The 25,096-nt window shown below is 42.7% G+C and overlaps 1 protein-coding gene across 1 annotated transcript in view; it reads right to left on the minus strand.

The window, feature by feature from the left end:
- Positions 1–21,113, minus strand: part of mei4 (meiosis-specific, MEI4 homolog (S. cerevisiae)) — a 46,286-nt gene extending 25,173 nt beyond the window's left edge. Inside the window, exons 1-4 of the mRNA XM_029754308.1 lie at positions 20,791–21,113; positions 20,249–20,500; positions 17,546–18,120; positions 3,284–3,415 (exon numbers count right to left, since the gene is read on the minus strand). Of these exons, the coding sequence (XP_029610168.1) occupies positions 3,284–3,415; positions 17,546–18,120; positions 20,249–20,500; positions 20,791–20,830 (999 nt within the window). The 5' untranslated portion in view covers positions 20,831–21,113. The remainder of the gene's footprint in view (positions 1–3,283; positions 3,416–17,545; positions 18,121–20,248; positions 20,501–20,790) is intronic.
- Positions 21,114–25,096: the final 3,983 nt, after the last annotated feature.

A 25,096-nucleotide genomic window follows, 5' to 3' on the forward strand; every position in this document is an offset into this window, starting at 1 on the left:
CGATATACTGTTTTACGTGTAGTTTTTCCACACAAGTTCTCATAAATTGCCATCCAAAAGACCAATTGTCCAAGAAATATGCTTCAAATGTTGATTTCTTACATTGTGACAATAATGAAACATTGCCATCCAAGTGTTCGGATAAGCACGCGATTCCCATTTTTCATCATATTTATTAAATATTGGTTATCGGTGGAATTATCGGCCGATACCGATGTTTGTAGAAGGCCAATATCAGCCGATATCGGTGAACCAATATATCGGTCGGGCTATACTAATTAGCTAAGTCTTCAAACGGTAGAGGTCTTTACTATCATCATAACCATTCTCTCCAAAACTCTTGAGCGTGCCGTCCTTGGCCAGCTCTCTTGCCATCTCTCTCAGAATGACCTTCTTGATCCAAATCAGTCAGGTTTCAAGACTGGTCATTCAACTGATACTGCTCTTCTCTGTCACGGAGGCTCTCCGCACTGCTAAAGCTAACTCTCTCTCCTCTGCTCTCATCCTTCTAGACCTATCTGCTGCCTTTGATACTGTGAACCATCAGATCCTCCTCTCCACCCTCTCCGAGTTGGGCATCTCCGGCACGGCCCACGCTTGGATTGCGTCCTACCTGACAGGTCGCTCCTACCAGGTGGCGCGGCGAGAATCTGTCTCCGCACCACGCGCTCTCACCACTGGTGTCCCCCAGGACTCTGTTCTAGGCCCTCTCCTATTCTCGCTATACACCAAGTCACTTGGCTCTGTCATATCCTCACATGGTCTCTCCTATCATTGCTATGCAGACGACACACAATTAATCTTCTCCTTTCCCCCTTCTGATAACCAGGCGGCGAATCGCATCTCTGCATGTCTGGCAGACATATCAGTGTGGATGACGGATCACCACCTCAAGCTGAACCTCGGCAAGACGGAGCTGCTCTTCCTCCCGGGGAAGGACTGCCCGTTCCATGATCTCGCCATCACGGTTGACAACTCCCTTGTGTCCTCCTCCCAGAGTGCTAAGAACCTTGGCGTGATCCTGGACAACACCCTGTCGTTCTCCACTAACATCAAGGCGGTGACCCGATCCTGTAGGTTCATGCTCTACAACATTCGCAGAGTACGACCCTGCCTCACACAGGAAGCGGCGCAGGTCCTAATCCAGGCACTTGTCATCTCCCGTCTGGATTACTGCAACTCGCTGTTGGCTGGGCTCCCTGCCTGTGCCATTAAACCCCTACAACTCATCCAGAACGCCGCAGCCCGTCTGGTGTTCAACCTTCCCAAGTTCTCTCACGTCACCCCGCTCCTCCGCTCTCTCCACTGGCTTCCAGTTGAAGCTCGCATCCGCTACAAGACCATGGTGCTTGCCTACGGAGCTGTGAGGGGAACGGCACCTCCGTACCTTCAGGCTCTGATCAGGCCCTACACCCAAACAAGGGCACTGCGTTCATCCACCTCTGGCCTGCTCGCCTCCCTACCTCTGAGGAAGCACAGTTCCCGCTCAGCCCAGTCAAAACTGTTCGCTGCTCTGGCACCCCAATGGTGGAACAAGCTCCCTCACGACGCCAGGACAGCGGAGTCAATCACCACCTTCCGGAGACACCTGAAACCCCACCTCTTTAAGGAATACCTGGGATAGGATAAAGTAATCCTTCTAACCCCCCCCCTTAAAAGATTTAGATGCACTATTGTAAAGTGGTTGTTCCACTGGATATCATAAGGTGAATGCACCAATTTGTAAGTCGCTCTGGATAAGAGTGTCTGCTAAATGACTTAAATGTAAATGTTTACAAGCAATTTATCCGACACTTTTTCTACATTGACAGCAGAGGGGTCAAGTGCAAGGGCATAATGGCTTTGAAGTGGCACAAGTGCTTTGAAGTGTCAAGACCTCAATGTTAGAGGGGTACGAGGCAAGTCAACAGTCCCAAAAATTAAGTGAGCAATTACAGGTCATCTGAATACATTATAACCAAATGACAGTGGTCTACAGTAGCAGCCACAGTGTACTTAAATAACTCAACATCAATGGTCTCAGAAAAGAAAAGGTCCTATAATATTTAATAAACCAATGTCTAGGACTTTGCTTCCAGACAAAATGATGTGACAGAAATGCTCTTTTCTCATTCACTTGGTACAGCAGCAATGTGTTCTGCTTTTTGCTCAGGGCTGCTTCAATAAGGGCCTTTCTCAATAGGATGAAGGAAAGACACACAAATTGTCTCTCTACAGTGGGAGTTGAGCGCCACGAGAAGGGAGAATAATCTGCTTTCAATTCCCTATTCACACATTTCTATTTCGCATGAGCGCTGGCGGCTGGGCTGTCTGTGTACACTGGCTTTCAGAGGAGATGTGCCAGTCAAACAGCTTCACCTACCACACCTTGTAGGCTACCTGAGACCAATGTTGTGACATGTAGGCTTGTGCGATATGCCCTGAGTGAGAAAGTTACAGACACTCAAATATCATACCACCAAGACATGCGAACCTCTCACTATTACAATAAGAGGGGAGGTTAGCATTTCTTGGGGGGGGAGGGGGTATGTTTTGCGTGTTTAACTTTCTCACTCATCATTAATGACGATTCATTCAGGATCCGTAATCATGGTGGCATCCACATTAATGTGGATTAGAAACATATTCTATTCTTATTTACAATAAAACTGACTCCAAAATGACACAATACATTATATACCATCAATTTCTATTGGGCACAAAATGATCTGAAACGCAACCAAAACAAACAAGCAAATGTATCCAACAAATTTGTAGTCAAGCTTGATGTAGTCATTGCGTGTAATGAATATGGGACGAAATACTTAACTTTTTACTACTTGAAGTACATTTGTGCCAATACTTTTGGTCCCCTAAAATGGGGGGACTTTGTCTAAAAAGCGCTGTAATTCCTTAACGGTTCACCCGATATGGATGAAAATACCCTAAAATGAATGCTGACAGTCTGCACTTTAACCTCATAGTCATTGTATCATTTCATGTCCAAATGGCTGGAGTACAGAAGGAAAACAACAAAACACGTGTCACTGTCCCAATACTGGCTCACTATATATGCATAATAAACAGTACTACAAACAGCATTAAATTCAATGATTTGACTCATCCTATATAAACCTGTAACCTCCTCCCTTCCCCCACCCAAGGTATGTGTGGAGAGCCCTGGCCATCAAGAGGTGTGTGTGTGTGTGTGTGTGTGTGTGTGTGTGTGTGTGTGTGTGTGTGTGTGTGTGTGTGTGTGTGTGTGTGTGTGTGTGTGTGTGTTCGTGTGTGTCCTGGTCCTTACCTGGCAGGTGATCCAGAGATGTTCTGCCAGCCGGTTGATCTCAGACAGCACATGACGGATGAGCAGGGACCTAAGCAAGTTGCTCCCTCCCAGCAGGATCAAACACTCCGTCAGCCTCTCCTGAACCTGGAACTGATGCAGACCAGAGGGAAACACATCAAAACACAGCACGGTAACACCACCAACCCCCATATTCCTTCACTTAACTAGGGCTGTCCCCGACCCCTAAAAAATCTTGGTCAACCGAAAGTCTTGTTCTTTCGACCAATCAATTGGTGTATTTTTGCATATATAGACACACCCTATGTATTTTAATAAAATCAACTAAATGCTTTGAGCTTATCTGATGCTTTAAGCTTACTGTTTGATGAAATAATACACAAATGACTCAAGAGGCAGCCAAAGATCTAGTGGAAGAAAGAAACCTTAACCTGACCCAACTATTCTCATCCCGCTCCTGCTGGCTTTTGCAGATACTGCCATTGCTCTCCTGAAGTTGCCGGTAATAGACTATACTAGGAGTCGGCGACCTTTCATGTGGAATGCCAATATATCTTATTATTTATACCGATCTGCGTGCCAGTTATGGTTTTCATATGCACATTTTCGTGGAACATTTTCATTTCATTTAAAACAACATCTTCATATCTCCAAATCATTGTCATGTGGTTAATTAGAATTCTATCCTAATCTAAATGAAAATGATACAAACCTAAAAAGTCACTTCTATTGCCATTGTCAACTATGTAAAAATAGCCTACATAAAGGCAACAAATAAAAACATTGCAACCTGCAGGTAGAAAATATCCTGATTAAAAAAATATCCTAAAAATCACATTTGCTATACATGGCCTGTCTGCAACGAACTTGAAACATTGTATCAATTATTAACTTGGGTTCAGCCAGAAGCTTGCACAAGCAAACTTGCAACATAAAATATTCTGGGCCCTCAGTTTCCCATGCCAGTGAGTTTGAGACAGACACAGCTGTAGGCTATTTGCGCAAGGGATAAGAAGCAGTACTTGACTTGGGCAGGAGCTCACCGGATGTCACGTCCTGACTGTAGAGAGCCTTTTTATTTCTCTATTTGATTAGGTCAGGGTGTGATTTGGGTGGGCATTCTAGATGTATATTTGTGTTTTTGTATTTCTATGTTGGCCTGATATGGTTCCCAATCAGAGGCAGCTGTCTTTCGTTGTCTCTGATTGGGGATCATATTTAGGTAGCCTTTTCCCACTGGGTTTTTGTGGGATCTTGTTTTTTGGTTAGTTGCCTGTGAGCACGCCATTTACTTCACGGTTCGTTTGTGCTTTATTGTTTTGTTTGGTGAGTTTCATTTATTAAAAGATGTGGAACTCCACGCATGCTGCGCCTTGGTCTCCTCCTTCTGACGAACGTGACACCGGAGCTGAGCACTGGCACCTCAAATGTTCTACTCCTGTTCCTCTTATAGAATATTATCTCAAAAGTATTGTGGAGCTCCTGCACCTAAATATAAACAGTACCAGCACCCAACTACCGGGACCTATTTCAGTCCAAGTCAAGCACCGATAAGAAGTAATCAGGTAGGCCTATTTTACGACGTTTCCACTGGATCAGAGCATTAATTTTTATCCCTAATCAGGTGTGCGTCCTTACTCAACATTGTCTTTTGTTTGGAGCGCTTCTGTCAATGACTAAATTGAATTGACAAAACTCGTAAATGGAATGAAATAAACCAAAACTTGTTTTTCACAAGAGTAGCATAGATTGTGCGCTATGCAAACAATGTGTCTACTCCGACAATGAGAACCTTAAGAATGGAATAATAATATATTGAATACATTAACAGAAATGACCATAACCAAATGGAAATGACCATTGTAGATTAGAAATTATAGGAATTAACGGTAAATGTACGACTGGTGACATATGTAATGGGGGAATTGATAGACACTAACAACCAAATGCGAACAATTCACACAATGAAGTTAAGAAACAATGAACGTGCACAAATTGGCGGGAGAGAGCGCATTCCTGGAGACCATTGTGCATCTGGGCGCTGCATGGTCAATCCAATGTCTGCATTGGCCATGCCGAATTTACGGTGATACAGACTCAGCAGAAACCAGGGCATTCATACTTCTTGAGCGTCGCAGAGCAGGTCAGAACTGTGAAGAAAGTGAGTTTGTGTTTATACAGGATGTACCGCCCCCACCTCCCATCAACCAATCATGTCAATGCGGTGCTATACAGAGCCCTCCGCAATGTTACAACATTTGGGAGGCGAATGGCGATGCGGTACGGAGGTTTTGCAATTGCCTCACCCTCCATACGGAGCCTCCACCACATTTTCGAATCAAGCATACATTGTATTTTAGTCTAGGCCTCCCTCCACAATGGAATAGTTCACAGAGATGGGCGCATATATATATATATATATACACACACACACACACAGTTTTTTTTTAATGTAGAGTTGAAGTTGGATGTTTACTGTGCTGAACCACACAGGGTTATAGACACCTGTCCTGAAATGATGGTGTCCAGAGAGACACACGTTAACACAGGACACAGCAACAATGTCACCCATACTCTTTCACTCACCCTGACCACTGTGCTGAATGATGGGGTTATAAAGACCTTAACGCCTGTGGGTTGGGTGGATATACTTGTGTCAGTCGGCTACATGTAACAGTTTGAGTCAGAGTAGTTAGACAGGGGGGCGGGGTTATGGATGGGGTTTTGGTTATGGATTAGATGTTTTGAAAGACATGGTGTAGCATAAGGCTAGTTCAGAGAATAAACAAGATTGCAGGGATCACCACAGCCAGTTGCATCATCCCTGCTAGCTAGCTCTATATTAGTACGTAAGATCAGGGCGGGAGGCTGTGGGAATGATGGCAGGAAGATGAGGAATGGGCTAAATTAGACATGACAACAAAGCACTGATATTGTCAAATGGACCCGTTTGTTCGGTACATCCACCTCTCATTTGTCTGTACATTTGTCTTTTATGTCTGATCAATGCTGGCCGTCAACTGTCGGATAATATGAGAAGATGCCTAAATGTTACATCATCTGCCCAGACTAAGGATGGGGAAAATATGGCACTGGCCCTGGATGCACAGAAGGCCTTTGATTGGGTATCATGGCCTTATCTGTTTAAAATGCTGCATGAATTTGTATTTGGTCCCAAGTTCATTAGATTGGTACAAATCCGTTATTCAACCCCCCACGCTAGAGTCAGAGTAAACGAACATTTATCTGCACCTTTTATCATTAAAAAAAAAGAGTCCTGTCTGGCTCAGCTGGTAGAGCACGGCGCTTGCAATGCCAGTGTTGTGGGTTTGATTGTCACGGGGGACCAGTATGTTTTTTAAATTTAATTATATATGCACTCTAAAAGGGGGGATACCTGGTCAGTTGTACAACTGAATGCCTTCAACTGAAATGTGTCTTCCGCATTTAACCCAACCCCTCTGAATCAGAGAGATGCGGGGGGGCTGCCTTAAATCGAATTCCACGTCTTCGGCTCCCGGGGAATAGTGGGTTAACTGCCTTGCTCAGAGGCAAAACGACAGACTTTTACCTTGTCAGCTCGGGGAGTTGATCCAGCAACCTTTCGGTTACTGGCCCAACGCTCTAACCACTAGGCTAACCTAGTTGTCAATTTGTTGAGGTAATCTGAAGAGATTTCACCCCATGCTTCCTGAAGCACCTCCCACAAGTTGAATTGGTTTGATGGGCACTTCTGACGTACCATACGGTCAAGCTGCTCCCACAAAAGCTCAATAGGGTTGAGATCCGGTGACTGCTGGCCACTCCATTATAGACAGAATACCAGCTGACTGATTCTTCCCTAAATAGTTATTGTATAGTTTGGAGCTGTGCTTTGGGTCATTGTCCTGTGTGTAGGAGGAAATTGGCTCCAATTAAGCGCTATCCACAGGGTATGGCAAGGCGTTGCAAAATGGAATGACAGCCTTCCTTCTTCAAGATCCCTTTTACCCTGTACAAATCTCCCACTTGACCACCACCAAAGGCATCCCTAGACAATCACATTGCTTCCACCATGCTTGACAGATGGCGTCAAGCACTCCTCCAGCAACTTTTCATTTTTTCTGCGTCTCACAAATGTTCTTCTTTGTGATCCGAACACCTCAAGCTTAGATTTGTCTGTCCATAACACTTTTTTTTCAATCTTCCTCTGTCCAGTGTCTGTGTTCGTTTGCCGTCTATGATGATCTTTTCTTTTTATTAGCCAGTCTGACATATGGCTTTTTCTTTGCAACTCTGCCTAGAAGGCCAGCATCCCGGAGTCGCCTCTTCACTGTTGACGTAGAGACCGGTGTTTTGCGGGTACTATTTAATGAAGCTGCCAGCTGAGGACTTGTGAGGCATCTGTTACCCAAACTAGACACTAATGTAATTGTCCTCTTGCTCAGTTGTGCACCAGGGCCTCCCACTCTTTCTATTCTGGTTAGAGCCAGTTTGCGCTGTTCTGTGAAAGGAGTAGTACACAGCGTTGTACGATCTTTTCAGTTTCTTGGCAATTTTTCGCATGGAATAGCTTTCATTACTCAGAACAAGAATAGACTGACGAGTTTCAGAAGAAAGTTCTTTGTTTCTAGCCATTTTGAGCCTGTAATCGAACCCACAAATGCTGATGCTCCAGATACTCAACTAGTCTAAAGAAGGCCAGTTTTATTGCTTCTTTAATCAGAACAACAGTTTTCAGCTGTGCTAACATAATTGCAAAATGGTTTTCTAATGATCAATTAGACTTTTAAAATGATAAACTTGGATTAGCTAACACAACATGCCATTGGAACACAGGAGTGAGGGTTGCTGATAATGGGCCTCTGTACGCCTATGTAGATATTCCATAAAAAATCTGCCGTTTCCAGCTACAATAGTCATTTACAACATCAACAGTCTACACTGTATTTCTGATCCATTTGATGTTATTTTAATGGACAACATTCTTTAAAAAAATGTTGTTTAATTATTTTATTTCCTTTAGTTGCATTTTTTGGGGTTTGTTGTATACTTGTTTGTATCTCAGAAGAACAGAACCTTAATAATAACCATCATATTTGCTTCACAAACACTAATTATACTAGTTGACTGCACATAGCACAGACATATAGTGCTGATACTCACTCCGCAGTGGTTGGGAAAGGGTATGGGGGCTGGACATACTGACTCAAGGTAGTTGGGGAATGGGTAGGGGAGCTGGACAACAATAATGATGATGCAGATAACGTTTCCACTACCTCTGATGAATTGCTGTACTTTAAACCTATGCTTGAAAACTAATAAATAGATAAGTAAAGTAAATTCAAATAAAAATGTCTGATCAATGGACTACAAGGTCTCGAAAGTGTTCCACAGGGATGCTGGGCCATGTTGACTCCAATGATTCCCACAGTTGTGTCAAGTTGGCTGGATGTTCTTTGGGTGGTGGGTGGATATTCTTTATTCACACAGGAAACTGTTGAGCGTGAAAAACCCAGCAGCGTTGCAGTTCTTGACACACTCAAATCGGTGCGCATGGCACCTACTACCATATCCCATTCAAAAGGTACTTAAACATTTTGTCTCGCCCATTTACCCTCTGAATGGCACACATACACTACATGTCAAAAGTTTTAGAACACCTACTCATTCAAGGGTTTTTCTTTATTTTTACTATTTTCGACATTGTAGAATAATAGCGAAGACATCAAAACTATGAAATAACACATATGGAATCATGTAGTAACCAAAAAACTGTTATAAACAAATCAAAATATATTTGAGATTCCTCAAATAGCCACCCTTTGCCTAGACGACAGCTTTGCACACTCTTGACATTCCCTCAAGCAGCTTCATGGGGTAGTCACATGGAATGCATTTCAATTAACAGGTGTGCCTTAAAAGTAAATTTGTGGAATTTCTTCCCTTCGTAATGCATTTGAGCCAGTCAGTTGTGTTGTGACAAGGTAGGAGGGGTATACAGAAGATAGCCCTCATTGGTAAAAGACCAAGTCCATATTATGACAAGAACAACTCAAATAAGCAAAGAGAAACGACAGTCCATTATTAGTTTAAGACATGAAAGGCAGTCAATACGGAACATTTCAAGAACTTTGAAAGTTTCTTCAAGTGCAGTCACAAAAACCATCAAGTGCTATGATGAAACTGGCGCTCATGATGTGACGACCCTCCCACTCTGTCTGCCGTATTTTCTCTCTTTGCTCTTGTTTCCTTATTAGGAAGCCGGTGGGCGGAGTTGGGAGGGTCGTCAGCTACATGTGAGACACCTTGGTCCGGGTGTGTCCCATGATAAATGGACGTCTTCCACAGTGATTGTGGTGAATCTCTCCATGCAGACACCTTGATGTTTTTGGTTGTTTGCTTTGGCACCCCTCAACACCCTGCATTATTACATTTATGCATGCAAGCACTCACGCTACTGATTACACACATCTTTGCTAATTACTTAGTTTACTTTAGTTAATAAATATATATTTTGATCCTCTTTGTCTCCACGTTGTCTCCCTTTTGTTGCGAACTCTGAGCCGGTTCGTAACAAGTGGGAGCTTGTCCACGATCTTGAACTTGTGTTTGGGAGAAAACGTGGAGTTATGTTAAATTCTGTAGGTGCTTTGTTTGTATATTTTGTTAGTTTGAGTTTGGTGCTCAGTACTGGTTGCCTTTGTTTGTTTGGTTTGTGTGCTGCGTTGGAGAGAGTACATTGGTTAGTTTCCAGGCCCCTGCCCAGCCTGGAAATGCTTGTTCTACTCGCTGTTGGGACATTGGTCTGAGGAGGTGAGTGCAATCAGCTGTGTACCTCAGTGGGAGATTTGGATAGGGTAGTGAACCTTTACTACCCGGAGCTATAGCCTTTTTCCCCTGATAGGCTTAGCGACGCGTTTCATTTTGGAATATGTTGGGCATGGTTAATGTTTGTTGTTTTTGTGTGGTGTCTGTGGACTGAGCAGTTGTCTCGGGGGCACATCCGTGGCTTGGTGGAATCTGCCAGCGTGCTGGGGGATTACTTCCTTGCCAGCGGGCTACAGTGCATAATTACCCACCGCTAATCCGCACGAAGACTAGGGTTGAGTTATTGTAGGTTTTGGGGAAGCTCCATTTCTCATCTCTTTTCTGTGGTGCCCGGTGTGATTGTATTTTCTCTTGTTGTGGTCTGGTGTGCTCAGCAGAGCGGTTGAGTGAGATTATTTTTTACTAATTACTTGTGACTATGAACCGTTGGAGTGACTATGAACCGTTGGAGTGACTATGAACCGTTGGAGTGACTATGAACCGTTGGAGTGACTATGAACCGTTGGAGTGACTATGAACTGTTGGAGTGACTATGAACCGTTGGAGTGACTATGAACCGTTGGGGAGTGACTATGAACCGTTGGGGAGTGACTATGAACCGTTGGGGAGTGACTATGAACCGTTGGGAGATGTTCTTTTCGTTGGAGCTTGTAGTTGACGGTCTCTCGTGCGCCCTGTTCCTGAGTGTTTGTGACTGACCATTGTTTGGTTTTGTCAAGTTCTATCTTTCCTGTCTGTTCCCTCCTGGTCTTGTGTTCTTCTTTCCTCTTAAACTTGCTTCCTGTGCGCAAAGGTTGCTGAGGTCTGGGGAGGAGGTTGGCTGGGGCAAAGGGAGGTGTGAACACGTAACCCCTCATCAATTTGGGACGCAGAGGCTGTGTCAATTTGGGACGCAGGGCTGTGTCAATTTGGGACGCAGAGGCTGGTACGTTGTTCCGGGGCCCTTGTTGGTCCCCGGTTTTATGGGGGGGGGGGGGGGTGTGACGACCCTCCCACTCTGCCGTATTTTCTCTCTTTGCTCTTGTTTCCTTATTAGGATGCCGGTGGGTGGAGTTGGGAGGGTCGTCAGCTACATGGGAGACACCTTGGCCCGGGTGTGTCCCATGATAAATGGACGTCTTCCACAGTGATTGGGTTGACTCTCTCCATGCAGACACCTTGTTGTTTTTGGTTGTTTGCTTTGGCACCCTTCAACACCCTGCATTATTACATTTATGCATGCAAGCACTCACTTACGCTACTGATTACACACATCATTGCTAATTACTTAGTTTACTATAGTTAATAAATATATATTTTGATATATAATGAGGACCGCCACAGGAACAATGAGGACCGCCACAGGAAAGGAAGACCCAGTTACCTCTGCTGCAGAGGATAAGTTCATTAGAGTTACCAGCCTCAGAAATTGCAGCCCAAATAAATGCTTCAGAGTTCAAGTAACAGACACATCTCAACATCAACTGTTCCGAGGAGACTGTGTGAATCAGGCCTTCATGGTCAAATTGCTGCAAAGAAACCACTACTAAAGGGCACCAATAAGAAGAAGAGACTTGCTTGGGCCAAGAAATATGAGCAATGCACATTAGACCGGTGGAAATGTGTCCTTTGGTCTTGAGTCCAAATTGGCGATATTTGGTTCCAACCGCCGTGTCTGTGAGAAGCGGTGTGGGTAAACGGGGGATCTCCGCTTGTATATTTCCCACCGTAAAGCATGGAGGAGGAGGTGTTATGTTGTGGGGGTGCTTTACTGGTGACACTGTCTGTGATTTATTTAGAATTCAAGGCACACTTAACCAGCATGGCTACCACAACATTCTGCAGCGATACGCAATCCATCTGGTTTAGGCTTAGTGGGACTATCATTTGTTTTTCAACAGGACAATGACCCAACACACCTCCAGCCTGAGTGAGGGCTATTTGACCAAGAAGGAGAGTGATGGAGTGCTGCATCAGATGACCTGACCTCTACAATCCCCGGACCTCAACCAAACTGAGGTGGTTTGGGATGAGTCGGACCGCAGAGTGAAGGAAAAGCAGCCAACAAGGGCTCAGCATATGTGGGAACTACTTCAAGACTGTTGGAAAAGCATTCCAGGTGAAGCTGGTTGAGAGAATGCCAAGAGTGTGCAAAGCTATCAAGACAAAGGGTGGCTATTTGAAGAATCTCAAATATAAAATATTTTATTTGTTTAACCCTTTTTGATTACTACATGATTCCATATGTGTTATTTCATAGTTTTGATGTCTTCACTATTATTCTACAATGTAGAAAATAGTAAAAATAAAGAAAAACCCTTGAATGAGTAGGTGTTCTAAATCTTTTGACTGGTAGTGTACACAATCCATGTCCCAATTGTCTCAAGGCTTACAAATCCTTCCTTACCCGGTCTCCTCCCCTTCATCTACGCCGATTGAAGTGGACTTAACAGGTGACATCAATAAGGGATCATAGCTTTCACTTGGATTCACCTGGTCAGTCTATGTCATGGAATACACTCAGTGTATAGCTAGGCTACTGGCAATTTGTTTTGAAGAGCGTACGAGAACGGTTGTACTATAATATCATCTCTGCACAGTATACAGGGCTATGCAATGCAATAGGCTACCGTAAACACTATGACACAAGATGTATTCAGATTTCAGACTATAGGCCTAAGGTTTTTCGATATCGCAAAGAGAACAAGCTGGACAAATTGTAGGCCTTCACATAAGAGACAGATAATAACTGAGCACCCTAAAAGAAAAGGGAGCCATGATAATAAGTGAGACTACTATGTGACCAGACAGAAAACTAAACTTTGTGCTATTCTCAGTTGAAATAAAATACTGTCATGAAATAATATCACCTTATAGTCTTGAGCCTTTTACGCTATGAGAGTGACATTTGACTGGTGCCTCTGGGGAGTCACGATATTCCATTTCATCTAGGCGCGTCACCTTCATGACTAGAGTAGACTGGCCCCTAGACAGCTGTGAAGCCATTACAGACAGGGCCAAGTAAAGATTCAGACATAAGGGCCTCAGCATTAACCATAGAATCTCAATCTAGTTCTGTCTTCTGTGGCATTACCATCATCACCAAGGTTGAGGGCTGCAGTCGGTGTAAATGATATCGCCTACCTATTTCACGTCTCCAGATGAAATACTCAGTCCAAATTATTTGACAGTATGTCAGCTATTGAGAGAGGCCTCTATAGCGTATTTCATCATCATCATCTTGATGGTAACAGTTCATCTCTTTTCACATTGCTAGGGAATGAAGCGTGCATTTGAAGTCAAGATAGAGATTTAAGCCTAATAGAAAATTGCAGGCAGATTCCCAGGAGGCCTAAAGAAGCACAATTTAGAACAGGAATAAAAATACAACATATTTTTCAATCAAGGATTTCCTCCTTGAGGATGCTGATAACCATTCATGTTTTTGTTAGTTGTTATAAACCAAACCACCAATTCATAACATAGTAAACACATTAACACACTTCCACGTGTGAAATAGGAAGAAAACAATTACACCCTCATTTAGTTACTCAGCAGAATTAACTAACACAGCTCGAGCCAGCAATAGGATGGGATCTGGTTTAATTTACAGTTATTTTTTTATTGAAATTAATCAACTTGATTGAAATGAGGGTTAAAAATATAAAGTCACATCACTGATGGATCCTATTTCCACAACTGCAAATGACATCAATAAGCTCCAGTAGCATCAGCGTCATCCCAAAGCAGAGGAGACAGCTCCTATTACGCTAATTACAGGATGGAGCTGGAAATCATTTAAACAACTTTGGTATCTCCGATGCCTCCATCTCAAAAAAAGAATTCTCTGCAGCAGTGATACTCCTCCTGCTGAAACGGCATACAGCCTACTCTTCCTCAGTCACTCAGGCTGTGTCAGTGATCAGCCTTCTGAGCAGTGAGCAGCCTTCATTTGCATGGAAATGACCCAAAGTCCGACCGCTGTTTGGCTTGATACAGGCAGCCGGAGTAAAAATTACCTGGCTAATGACTTTATTCACCGGCAATATCAGTCAGGCATGAGGTGAATAGAATTGTTTTTCTTTACAAACACAATCAAGGATGTCTGGAGTGATGTGAGTCACAAAAAGCACCCTAAGGACACTGGTCAAAAGTAGTGCATTCTATAGGGCAGTTCTTAATCCTGGTCCTAGGGAATCAGCAACAGAATGACAGGGACTGCATCCCAAATAGAACCATATTCCCTATAGCAATGTTTCTTAATCCTGGTCTTGAGGACCCAAAGGGGTGCACATTTCTGTGTTTGCCTTAGCACTACACACCTGATTCAAATCATCAAAGATTGTTGAGGAGTTAATCGTTTGAATCAGCGGGGTAGTGCTAGGGCAAAAACTAAAATGTGCACCGCTTTGGGTCCTCAAGACCAGGATTAAGAAACACTGCTATAGGGAACACGGTGCCATTTGGGATGTAGCCTCTGTTATTCTGCTGCGGATTCCACAGTCCTACAGACAGAACAGGGCTGAGGAGCTTAGTCCCTGTCACAGCAGTAGAGGACATTGCATCATGCCCTCCTGTCCCAAAGCTACAGCCCAATTCCAGCAGTCTGTGATTCATACACACAGAGGCACAAAGTACTGCAGGTTCGCCCTGATCCGGATCATTCACTGTCCTGTAAATGGCCATGTGAAAGAGAGTTACAGCGTTATTGTATGATGCTCTTCTCCGAACACGCCACTTTAGTTCGGACTTTCTTATTGTTGTATTTTACACCAGAAACTATTGGAGCAAAGGAGTGAGGACACCTGCTTGGAGTGAGTTTGAGAGCCTCCTAAAATTGGTTCCTTGCGGGCACTTGTTTGTCCTGTTTTCATTCAGTGACTTAACAATCAATGTATTACGCAGTCCTAAATTGCAGGTCCACTCAACCATGCTGCACCACTTCACGCCAACATGTTGGCTTGTTGCTGATGCCCATGGGCACCCGACAACTTTAAAATATTTCAGAATTGTGTTTGACACAGCCAATTGATCTCTATATTAAGATAAATCAAAGTTAGCTTTCCTCCCTTGTCTTTTTATGAACATGAGATTTTAATAGTCATGGCATAATGGCAAACATTGATCCTATTTGTCAAAGCATTACAATTTGCCAACACTCAGCCAAACACCAGCTTAGTGCACAATGGAAAGGAAACTCTTCTCAGAGACTTCGCGAGGAGGGTTTTCCACAAACAAACAAATCCCTATCCAAACTTTCAGACTTTGATTTGATTAACAGAGACAAATTGACTGATTTATTTTTTAAAGGAACTATATATATATATATTTCCTTATTTCCTTAGTTTCCTTATGAATATATATATATATATATATATATATATATATATATAACCTTTCAGCAACGGTCATTATTGAGTAGTTTGCACTTGAGAATAAACTGTCCCAGACTGCCTCAAACTGTGTTGTGTACCGTGAATACTGGTGATGCAGAAACCTTTGCAATGATTTAGGCTACTCCACTCTGAAATACTGGCAGCAGGTGGCAGGTGCAGGCAACATGGCTGTGAGGGTTTTGTACACACTGTATTCCGATTGGGAAAACATTCTGTACTCTCTAGACTAGAGCAGCCGTGACTGTTCCTCCTTGACTGACATTAAGCTGACTTCTAGCTTATATTTTTTCCCTCTTGACTGACTGGTCATCAATCTACCGTCCCTCTAAATAACAGTAACCTTGAGGCCATGCTAAAGATGCAGTGACCAAAGCATGCTAGGTGTCACAAATGCTACTCTATTTCCTGGACACTGGTCAAAAGTAGTGCACTAAAAAAGGAGTAGGGTGGCACTTGGGATACAGCTTTTGGAAATATCTATCGGGAACTTTAGCCAGACATGTTTGAGAGCTCCCAATGGAAATCATTCTATACATTATTTACACTCACCACAATGACCGAGCCCAGGGATGGGCAACTTTTGAACGCCCTCGGATCAATCCCACCCCCCAAAAAAAGTATACAAAATATATTTATTTTTTTACTCAGTTCGGGTCTCAACTTACTGTTGCGAGTTAGAATAGTAGAATACACAAGGTGCAATTTCGAAATTTGTTTGTGCATCAGCAGTTTCTCTCTTGTTATGTCAATCACTGAGAGTCACTCAACTAGCCCATATCAGCTAAAATGTTTAGATTGTTAGTCTAGCGGCCATATATCTAAACTTATAGTAATCATGGTCAGGGCGTGTTGGCAGCACAACTGCAGCCCCGGCACAACTGCAGTCCCTCGTGATGAATTCAGATTTATTGTGGCCCCCACCCCCATCAAAGTTGCCCATCCCTGACCTAGCCTATACGGACAACATACAGTCTATTTGGGGATAATGGAAATGCTATGACACATTAGTCTCTGGTGACAGATTTGTTTCTGGGTTCCAGCCGAGATTAAAATGCACACTGCTGGCCACTCATATGATCTGGTAACCAAAATAACTATGATTCAGCAGCCTCTCAACCAATGGTCCAACTACTGGAAGTTGTTTGGTACAACATAATCACCATAATGCTTTAGCGCCAGGTAAGAATCTTTCAAGCAGTTTTTCAGGAAATCCAAAGTGACTTGTGGCTAGATTTGTAATAACAATTGGCCTAAAAGCAACATATAACCTCCCACCTAATAATCTTCATTCGGAAAGGGACAACACGCCCTTCACAACTCAACTGTGACAGCCTTTATTCAAGCCTGCTGACACTAAGGTGATTGTCTGTCCCCTCAGAAGCTAATAAGTATTGGTGCTGCCAGTCATATCTCATGATTAGTCATAACAGTGGGTGTGGTGGCGTTCCCCATACTATCTCACTTGTTTCTCCACGCTCTCATTTCCTTCCTCCTACAGTCTCAGTGTATATTAATGTTACTGTGCATTTAAACAGAAAATTGTCTGTCTTCAATTTACACTGAACAAAAATATAAACGCCACATTCAACAATTTCTAAGATTTTACTGAGGTACAGTTCATGTAAGAAAATCAGTCAATTGAAATAATTTCATTAGGCTCTAATCTATGGATTTCACATGGCTGGGAATACAGATATGCATCTGTTGGTCACAGATACCTTAAAGGTAGGGGCGTGAATCAGAAAACCAGTCAGCTGGTCATATGATCATCTATAAACCTCAATGCCACTTTGATGACTGTCATTTCTTTCTGAGGGTAATGAAACATACAGGCTGTTATTCTGGACTGCATACTAAGAACCACTGAACTCATCAATCTCCGGTCAACTTGGTATTACATTTAGCCATGCAATGATCATCCAAAATGTAAGTGAGACTAGGACTGAGAACCTCTCGCTTTGGAATTTAATGTCTGGTGTTACCTACTAAAGGAAGTATGTTTTAAACACCTACACAAATATAATACTGTAAAACATATTGTCATTAATACACTACGATATGCATTATGTTCTCTTACCCTGTTGAGCTGGCCGTTGCGTAATAGAACATCAGTGAGCTCTTTCAGGGAATCTTCCATGCCTGTCACAAATAGCTGGGAGGGCTGTCTGTGGGAGAGCCAGTGATCCACTGCTTGGGCCACCACCCGGAACGCCTGCAGGAGCAGTGAGCGTGGGGGCAGGGGTCTGTCATCCCTACTAGCAGACACCACACAGGACAGCAGCTGGCACACCGAGTCTGCCACCACGGACCTGTCCTTGTCCCTGTCCAGGCTAAACCCTCCAGCCTCCGCACCCATTGCCTCCCACTCCACCCTGTTCAGCCCACACAGGCTCTGGAGAAACTGCATGTGGAGCAGCATGGCCTTCCCACGAGGGCCTGCCTCACACAGGCTGGAGAATGGGATCTGGGGGGGTGTGGTAGTGACAGGTGGGAAGGCTGGCTGGGCACTGGGTTCTGCAGAGTCTTGAGTGAGCAGAAGTGTCTCTGTGTTGTTCTCCATCCCACAGCCGGAGTCCATGTCTGAGTTGAGCGGATCTTTCACCAAGCCCGGCCCCATGAACTCCTGAGAGAGCAGGTCCATGAAGCCATCTCCTGCAGGTTGCACCAAGTAGGACATGAGCTTCATCATTATGTGCATCTCATTGTCAGCTTCATTATACTCTGTGTCACTGAATTAAGCAGGCCCTATAATTAAAACACCCTCAGTTTTCACACAATTAGCTTTGTCATTAAACTCCATTCAATCATGTCTCTCTCGCCTTTTATGTAATTCACCACCACCTTGTGTAATTTCATATAGGTCTAATTCTTACTTGTTTTGCACATCAACGGGCCTTGTTTCCAAAGCAACCTTGCGTGTCCATGATGCTCAACTTCATTAATGAGCAAGATGCTCATTGGCCACAATGGTCTTCAGTTCAATAATACAGTCGTGGCCAAAAGTTTTGAGAATGACACAGTTTGTATGATGGCAATTTGCATATACTCCAGAATGTTATGAAGAGTGATCAGATTAATTGCAATTAATTGCAAAGTCCCTCTTTGCCATGCAAATGAACTGAATCCCAAAAAAACATTTCCACTGCATTTCAGCCCTGCCACAAAAGGACCAGCTGACATCATCTCAGTGATTTTCTCGTTAACACAGGTGTGAGTGTTGACGAGGACAAGGCTGGAGATCACTCTGTCATGCTGATTGAGTTTGAATAACAGACTGGAAGCTTCAAAAGGTGGGTGGTGCTTGGAATCATTGTTCTTCCTCTGTCAACCATGGTTACCTGCAAGGAAACACGTGCCGTCATCATTGCTTTGCACAAAAAGGGCTTCACAGGCAAGGATATTGCTGCCAGTAAGATTGCACCTAAATCAACCATTTATCGGATCATCAAGAACTTCAAGGAGAGCTGTTCAATTGTTGTGAAGGAGGCTTCAGGGCGCCCAAGAAAGTCCAGCAAGCGCCAGGATCATCTCCTAAAGTTGATTCAGCTGCGGGATCGAGGCACCACCAGTATAGAGCTTGCTCAGGAATAGCAGCAGGCAGGTGTGAGTGCATCTGCACGCACAGTGAGGCGAAGACTTTTGGAGGATGGCCTGGTGTCAAGAAGGGCAGCAAAGAAGCCGCTTCTCTCCAGGAAAAACATCAGGGACAGACTGATATTCTGCAAAAGGTACAGGGATTGGACTGCTGAGGACTGGGGTAAAGTCATTTTCTCTGATGAATCCCCTTTCCGATTGTTTGGGGCATCCGGAAAAAAGCTTGTCCGGAGAAGACAAGGTAAGCGCTATCATCAGTCCTGTGTCATGCCAACAGCAAAGCATCCTGAGACCATTCATGTTTGGGGTTGCTTCTCAGCCAAGGGAGTGGGCTCACTCACAATTTTGCCTAACACAGCCATGAATAAAGAATGGTACCAACACATCCTCCGAGAGCAACTTCTCCCAACCATCCAGGAACAGTTTGGTGACGAACAATGCCTTTTCCAGCATTATGGAGCACCTTGCCATAAAGCAAAAGTGATAACTTAGTGGCTCGGGGAACAAAACATTGATATTTTGGGTCCATTAATTGACAGCATGCCAGGGCGAATTGCAGAGGTCTTGAAAAAGAAGGGTCAACACGGCAAATATTGACTCTTTGCATCAACTTCATGTAATTGTTAATAAAAACCTTTGACACTTATGAAATGCTTGTAATTATACTTCAGTATTCCATAGTAACATCTGACAAAAATATCTAAAGACACTGAAGCAGCAAACTTTGTGGAAATTAATATTTGTGTCATTCTCAAAACTTTTGGCCACGACTGTACATCCGGCTGATAGCTAAGGTATGAAAACTAGGCTCCACTCCTCATGTAGACATTGTAATCCAAATATGCTACATTTAAATGAAAATATGCTACATTTAAATGAGGATGAATCCTGCAGTTCATCAATTGAACAAAATAATCAAACTGGGAGGCTATTTACTGTGACAATACACTGCTGTAGCCCTATCCAGAGGCACAGATATATCTATTCTAAATGCATTGCTCTGGACCTATCCAGCAGACCTAAAGTACAATGGGCCTACTGAGTATACTGTATTCACATGTGATTGACCAATAGGAGACATGTTTATTAAATTAAATGTCTAGCATAGGGTATATACTATTAGTCACACTTTTAAAGGACTGAGGGTTAGTTAGTTACAAACTAGCAGAGGATGAATGAGACCCACCACCAGCTTCTGTTCCACTGGTGTTCTTTGGCTTTGAGAGCATCTGGGTGAGAAGGAGCTTTTGACGCATTCTGAGCACTTCCTCCTGCAGCCTCTGGGCTTTGGTCTTCCAGGCCTCAGTCTGGCTATTCAGCTTGTTGGCCAAATGTTCCGTGTGCTTCCGGCCACTTATCCCGGGAGGTTTACTCTTTATTATGGCAACGGCCACGACAAGTTTAGCTTTTCTAAGACCCCATTCCGCGGTGTCTGTCCCTGAAAGCAAGGGAAAATAATCATATTGTTGTGTTCATTTAGCTAGCTAGCTATGCATCTTCTAGTCTCGTTCGACACCATACTCCCGCCGATGCGCAATTAGCCATCTTCCTCGACAATATTGGCGCTAACGTTAGCAGCTAACCGTCTGCCCAATGTTTGCAAGAAGTAGCTTAACTAGCTAGCCCATCAATGTCACGCTAATTGGCTGCCTAACATTGGAGAATGGTAAACACACTTTGCGTTAAAACGAACAAGCTAGCAAACCAAAGTTAGCTACGCAATTTTACCATTGGTAGCAGGACTTCGCTCCATTTTGTGATCCATCATTCAAGCCGAGTTCATAAAAACCTGAGGCGGATTACCCCAAGGTATTGGTATTTTACTAACTTCATATAGTTAGCTAACTTGGCTAGTAACCCTAGTTACTCTTGTTCTCGCTGTGTTGTGAAAATATCAAATATGATGCCTGCCTGAACGAGCAGGTGGCTAACTAGGCCATTGTTACCAGTAGGTAGCCTCTCGCGCATGATGATCGCTGTCAATCATATGAAAGCGCGTGTGGATGAGACTGACCAAACCTGCGATATGTTTTACTGAATACATCCAGTACTTTCAACTTCTTAATTGAAGTGTGACTATGTGTCCTGGATTGTGCGGGACAGTCCTGCATTTTGGCCCTTTGTCCCGCAACCGAACAATCAAACGCCACTAATTTAGAAAAAATATATATAATTTGTCCCGTATTTCAGTCAGACATTCATTCAGACCTCTCTTGCAGTCGCGTTGCGCGTATTAAAATATATATCATAAGGACGTGGTAGCGTAAGCCTACTGGTGACGTTAAACGTATCTCCAATCGTTGTTGAGATCTGATATGCTGTGCAGCGCAAGACGAGACGTAGGCCAACGTCATAGGCCTATCGTCAACCAATCATATTTCTCAAGTCCTTTAGGGCAAAATTTCTGCTAAAGTTGGAGAGGACAGTTAGGCCTAACTAGCGTGCTTTTGATGAAGAGCTACAAAAGTAAGTAAACAGCCGTATTAAACTGAAAGATATATGGTAAATTAGTAAAATATGTGAGGCTCTCCATGCTTATTAGTTGCTCATTCAACATATTTGCTGCTACTTCACTCAATCCCGTTTTTAAAAGTATCCTTTCCTAAGAACAACCAGAAATGTTTCCTTGGCCAAATATTCCCAGATTTTCATAAAATAGCCACACATGTGGTCTCGTTTCTTCATCACCAAATGTTGTCTAAGGCAAAAGAGTAGGCTAGGGGCACTTCAATTGCTTGTTCGGTTCAGCGGACTGCGGGGGTGTAGTGCTACCATAGCACCCAGCCACTTCTCACAACGGTGCTCGTTTAGTAAAGTTAAATCAAAGCTGAGTCAATGTCTTAGAAGATCACATAATGATTCATTAGTATTCTACATAACCAAATATAAAGGTATAACGTTACTGTTACACCAAAAACACCACCTTATTCTTATTAGGTTTAATGGTGGTTAGCTGAATAGTAAAATATATATATATATATATATATATATATATATATATATATATATATATATATATATATATATATATATATATATATATATATAATGAGTCTATCAGTACCATCTTTGAGAAATGATAGACGTGGGACCAAGATCCGAGTCTCAAGTCGAGTCCCAAGTAGAACAAACAGGTCAAGACTCGAGTCAAGTCCAAGTCATGCATTCTAAGAGCAAGTCAAGTCTCAAGTCTAGTAAAAAAAAGATATTTACATGCAACAACTTGTTCAAATACACATCTTTGTCTATTTATTGAGGCTACCAGACAGCCCATTTCATTATTTTGTCTACAACACATTTTGATTAGCCCATGTCATTTTAAAATAGGGACCTTGTATCAGTCATAAGGGCATGAAATCAGCAGAAGGCAAGGCAAGTTGGCGTGCTCATAGTGTAAATGTATTTATAGGTCTTGGTGATCCAATGGTAAAAACACGATATCATGCTAAATATACAAGTAGATTTACCAAATATACAAGGGCAATAGCCCAAAAGAAATAGTCTTAGGACAGATTAAGCCTGATACAATCTGAACGGACACAGATAGAGGGCAAGACTGAACAGCCTCCCCTTGAGAAACCAAATGGAATCTGTCTAACAGGAGCTAAAACAGGTGGGCCTGCATAATATAAGCACTTGGCTCCCAGGACCACACAAATACCCAATTGTCAATTACAACCAATACATTGGTTCTACAATGTAAAAGGAAATGTCCACATCCACATACATTGGTACATTCGTCTTAATCAGACTTAATGATTATTAATTATATTTCAACACCATGCATACATGAAACAATAATGTTCTCTTCTTCAACGTTCTGACTTCAAAGCGTGGAGCGCAGGCCACGTAGCGTGTCTATGCGCACTGAGCCGCGCGCTCCTTATGAACAACAAAAATTACAGAGGACACAGACGCACATAACTCTGGCATAACCCGGGAAATGTAAACAAAGGATACCATACATTGAATTAAATAAACATAACTTTTACCTCATGAGTCTTACGACCGTGCATGTGCAATATAAACATCGCGCCCACTCAGAGCATGGTAACAAATGGTTGGCTAAATGGAAATGTATCATAGGCCTATCAAACAGGAAACAGAAATGTCTATGTAGGCCTATCAAACATTGAATAGAATGTGTCGCAATACACATGGGATGATGAAACGCTGGCAATTATTGTAGTATTAGATGGAACATAGATTCACCTCATAGGGCCTATGCATTTAAACATGTGAAAGCAACAGCAAACATTTCAACAAGAGCAAATAAAGCACCTTCCAGTGGTGGAAGTTTGGAGAGTGCATGTGAAGAGCCGCGCCTATGGAGCATCTTCGCCACAGTAATAATTCATTTTAACAACAAATTCCAAATGCAAGCTTCATAAGTAAATGATCAATTTCAAGTAATTGTTACATACCAAATGACCAGTAGGCATATGCTAGTAATTGTTGTCCAATTGCTGGTGAGCTTGCAAAGTAAACAGTTAATATTCTTGATCAACAATTTTTTTTGGAGCTGCATATTTCATTATTATGGCAACCCTCTCTTCCTACAATTTGACGTTTGTGCTGCAATGGAAATGGATCCTATAGCTGTACAGGAAATCAGCAATCTGTTCGCTAGCTCACCCGACCTGTGTTGATTGACAGTTTGCTGGTCCATTCAGAGTACCGAGTGTGCGTTTCACCAGCCAATCTGTTGCAGATTTTTTTTGCAAGGGCGATGTTGCCGGGTACTGTCTCTGGCTGCATGTATAGTTATCCACGTAGAGTCTGTGCCACAAAATGAGTTACAAAACCTGGCCAGATAGTTTTTTATTCGTAGGCTACACAGACCCGCGAAATCCTCCTGTTGTCCTGCATTTGGGTATTTTAAATGTGGTCACCCTACTCTTGACTGACAAATCCTTCTCATGGACAGATGAGAGCAGCAAGGACACTCAGGTCACTGTCATACCAGACAATGATGGAACAAGACCGTGGCCAGCTTCAGGTAGACCTTTTACAGTCAAATACATTAACATTGTCATCAAGTGAAGTGATAAAAGATGGCCTTCTCAGTAACACCATAGACCTACTGTTTTTTATCTTAAATCTTGGGGAGAAGACTTTTGTCCCAGTCACAATGATGGTTTAATTTAGACTAAATTGATCTGATGAAAGAAACGTATTGATTTGATCAAATAAATTAAATCAGTGATATTCAGGATTCTCATCACAAAGAAAGGATTCTAGGTCATGTTTCAAACATTCAATCTAGCTTTGATAAATACGAATGATATAGCCTATTTGAATAAAGATTCACTTGATTATGATTAATAATATATTTAACTTGTATAGCACTTTTCATTACAGAAAATTATTTCAAAGGCATAAAAAGCAAAACAAACAAACAACACATTTCAATTGAGATGGTAGAGACACTGAATGTCTCTATTTGGCTTAGGGTGGAAAGGATGGGAGTTAAGGCAGTTAGGATTGGAAAAGCATAGCTTCGACGGCGGAGGCATTGATGGTACAACCAGGAAGAAACAAAGACAGTCTGACAAACAGGTCCTAAATGAGTACTTAATGAAGATGTTAATGATAATGTACAATCACTATACATTAGTCATAATTAGCATTTAGGCTCACCTCAAAATCACAATCAGCTTTCGTGTTGCAAAGGCAAATCCTACACGATTGCAAAGTGTCTTTGTCAATAGAAATGCAATAAGCAACCGCTTGACCTTATTTTTCTCACTAGCAGATAAGCATGATTATTCTTATTCTCCCTCTCTTCTTATTCTCTCTCTCTGACCTGGGTTGGGGAAAGGGAATGAACCCCAGATATAATTTCATTGAAAATGACTGCCTAATAAAGATTCACAATGGCCCACTTAAAAGTTAAGTTGAGTTTAGAATGAAGGCATAAAATGGAGTAAAATCCAAGGAGCTTAATAAACTTTAAAATCCCCAGTTGGTGTAGAGACATAGTTGGCTTCAACTTCTTTACACAAAGATAACGCAAACCTTTTCAATATGCATT

This window comes from Salmo trutta, chromosome 1 (assembly GCF_901001165.1).
Source record: "Salmo trutta chromosome 1, fSalTru1.1, whole genome shotgun sequence".
Lineage (NCBI taxonomy): Eukaryota > Metazoa > Chordata > Actinopteri > Salmoniformes > Salmonidae > Salmo > Salmo trutta.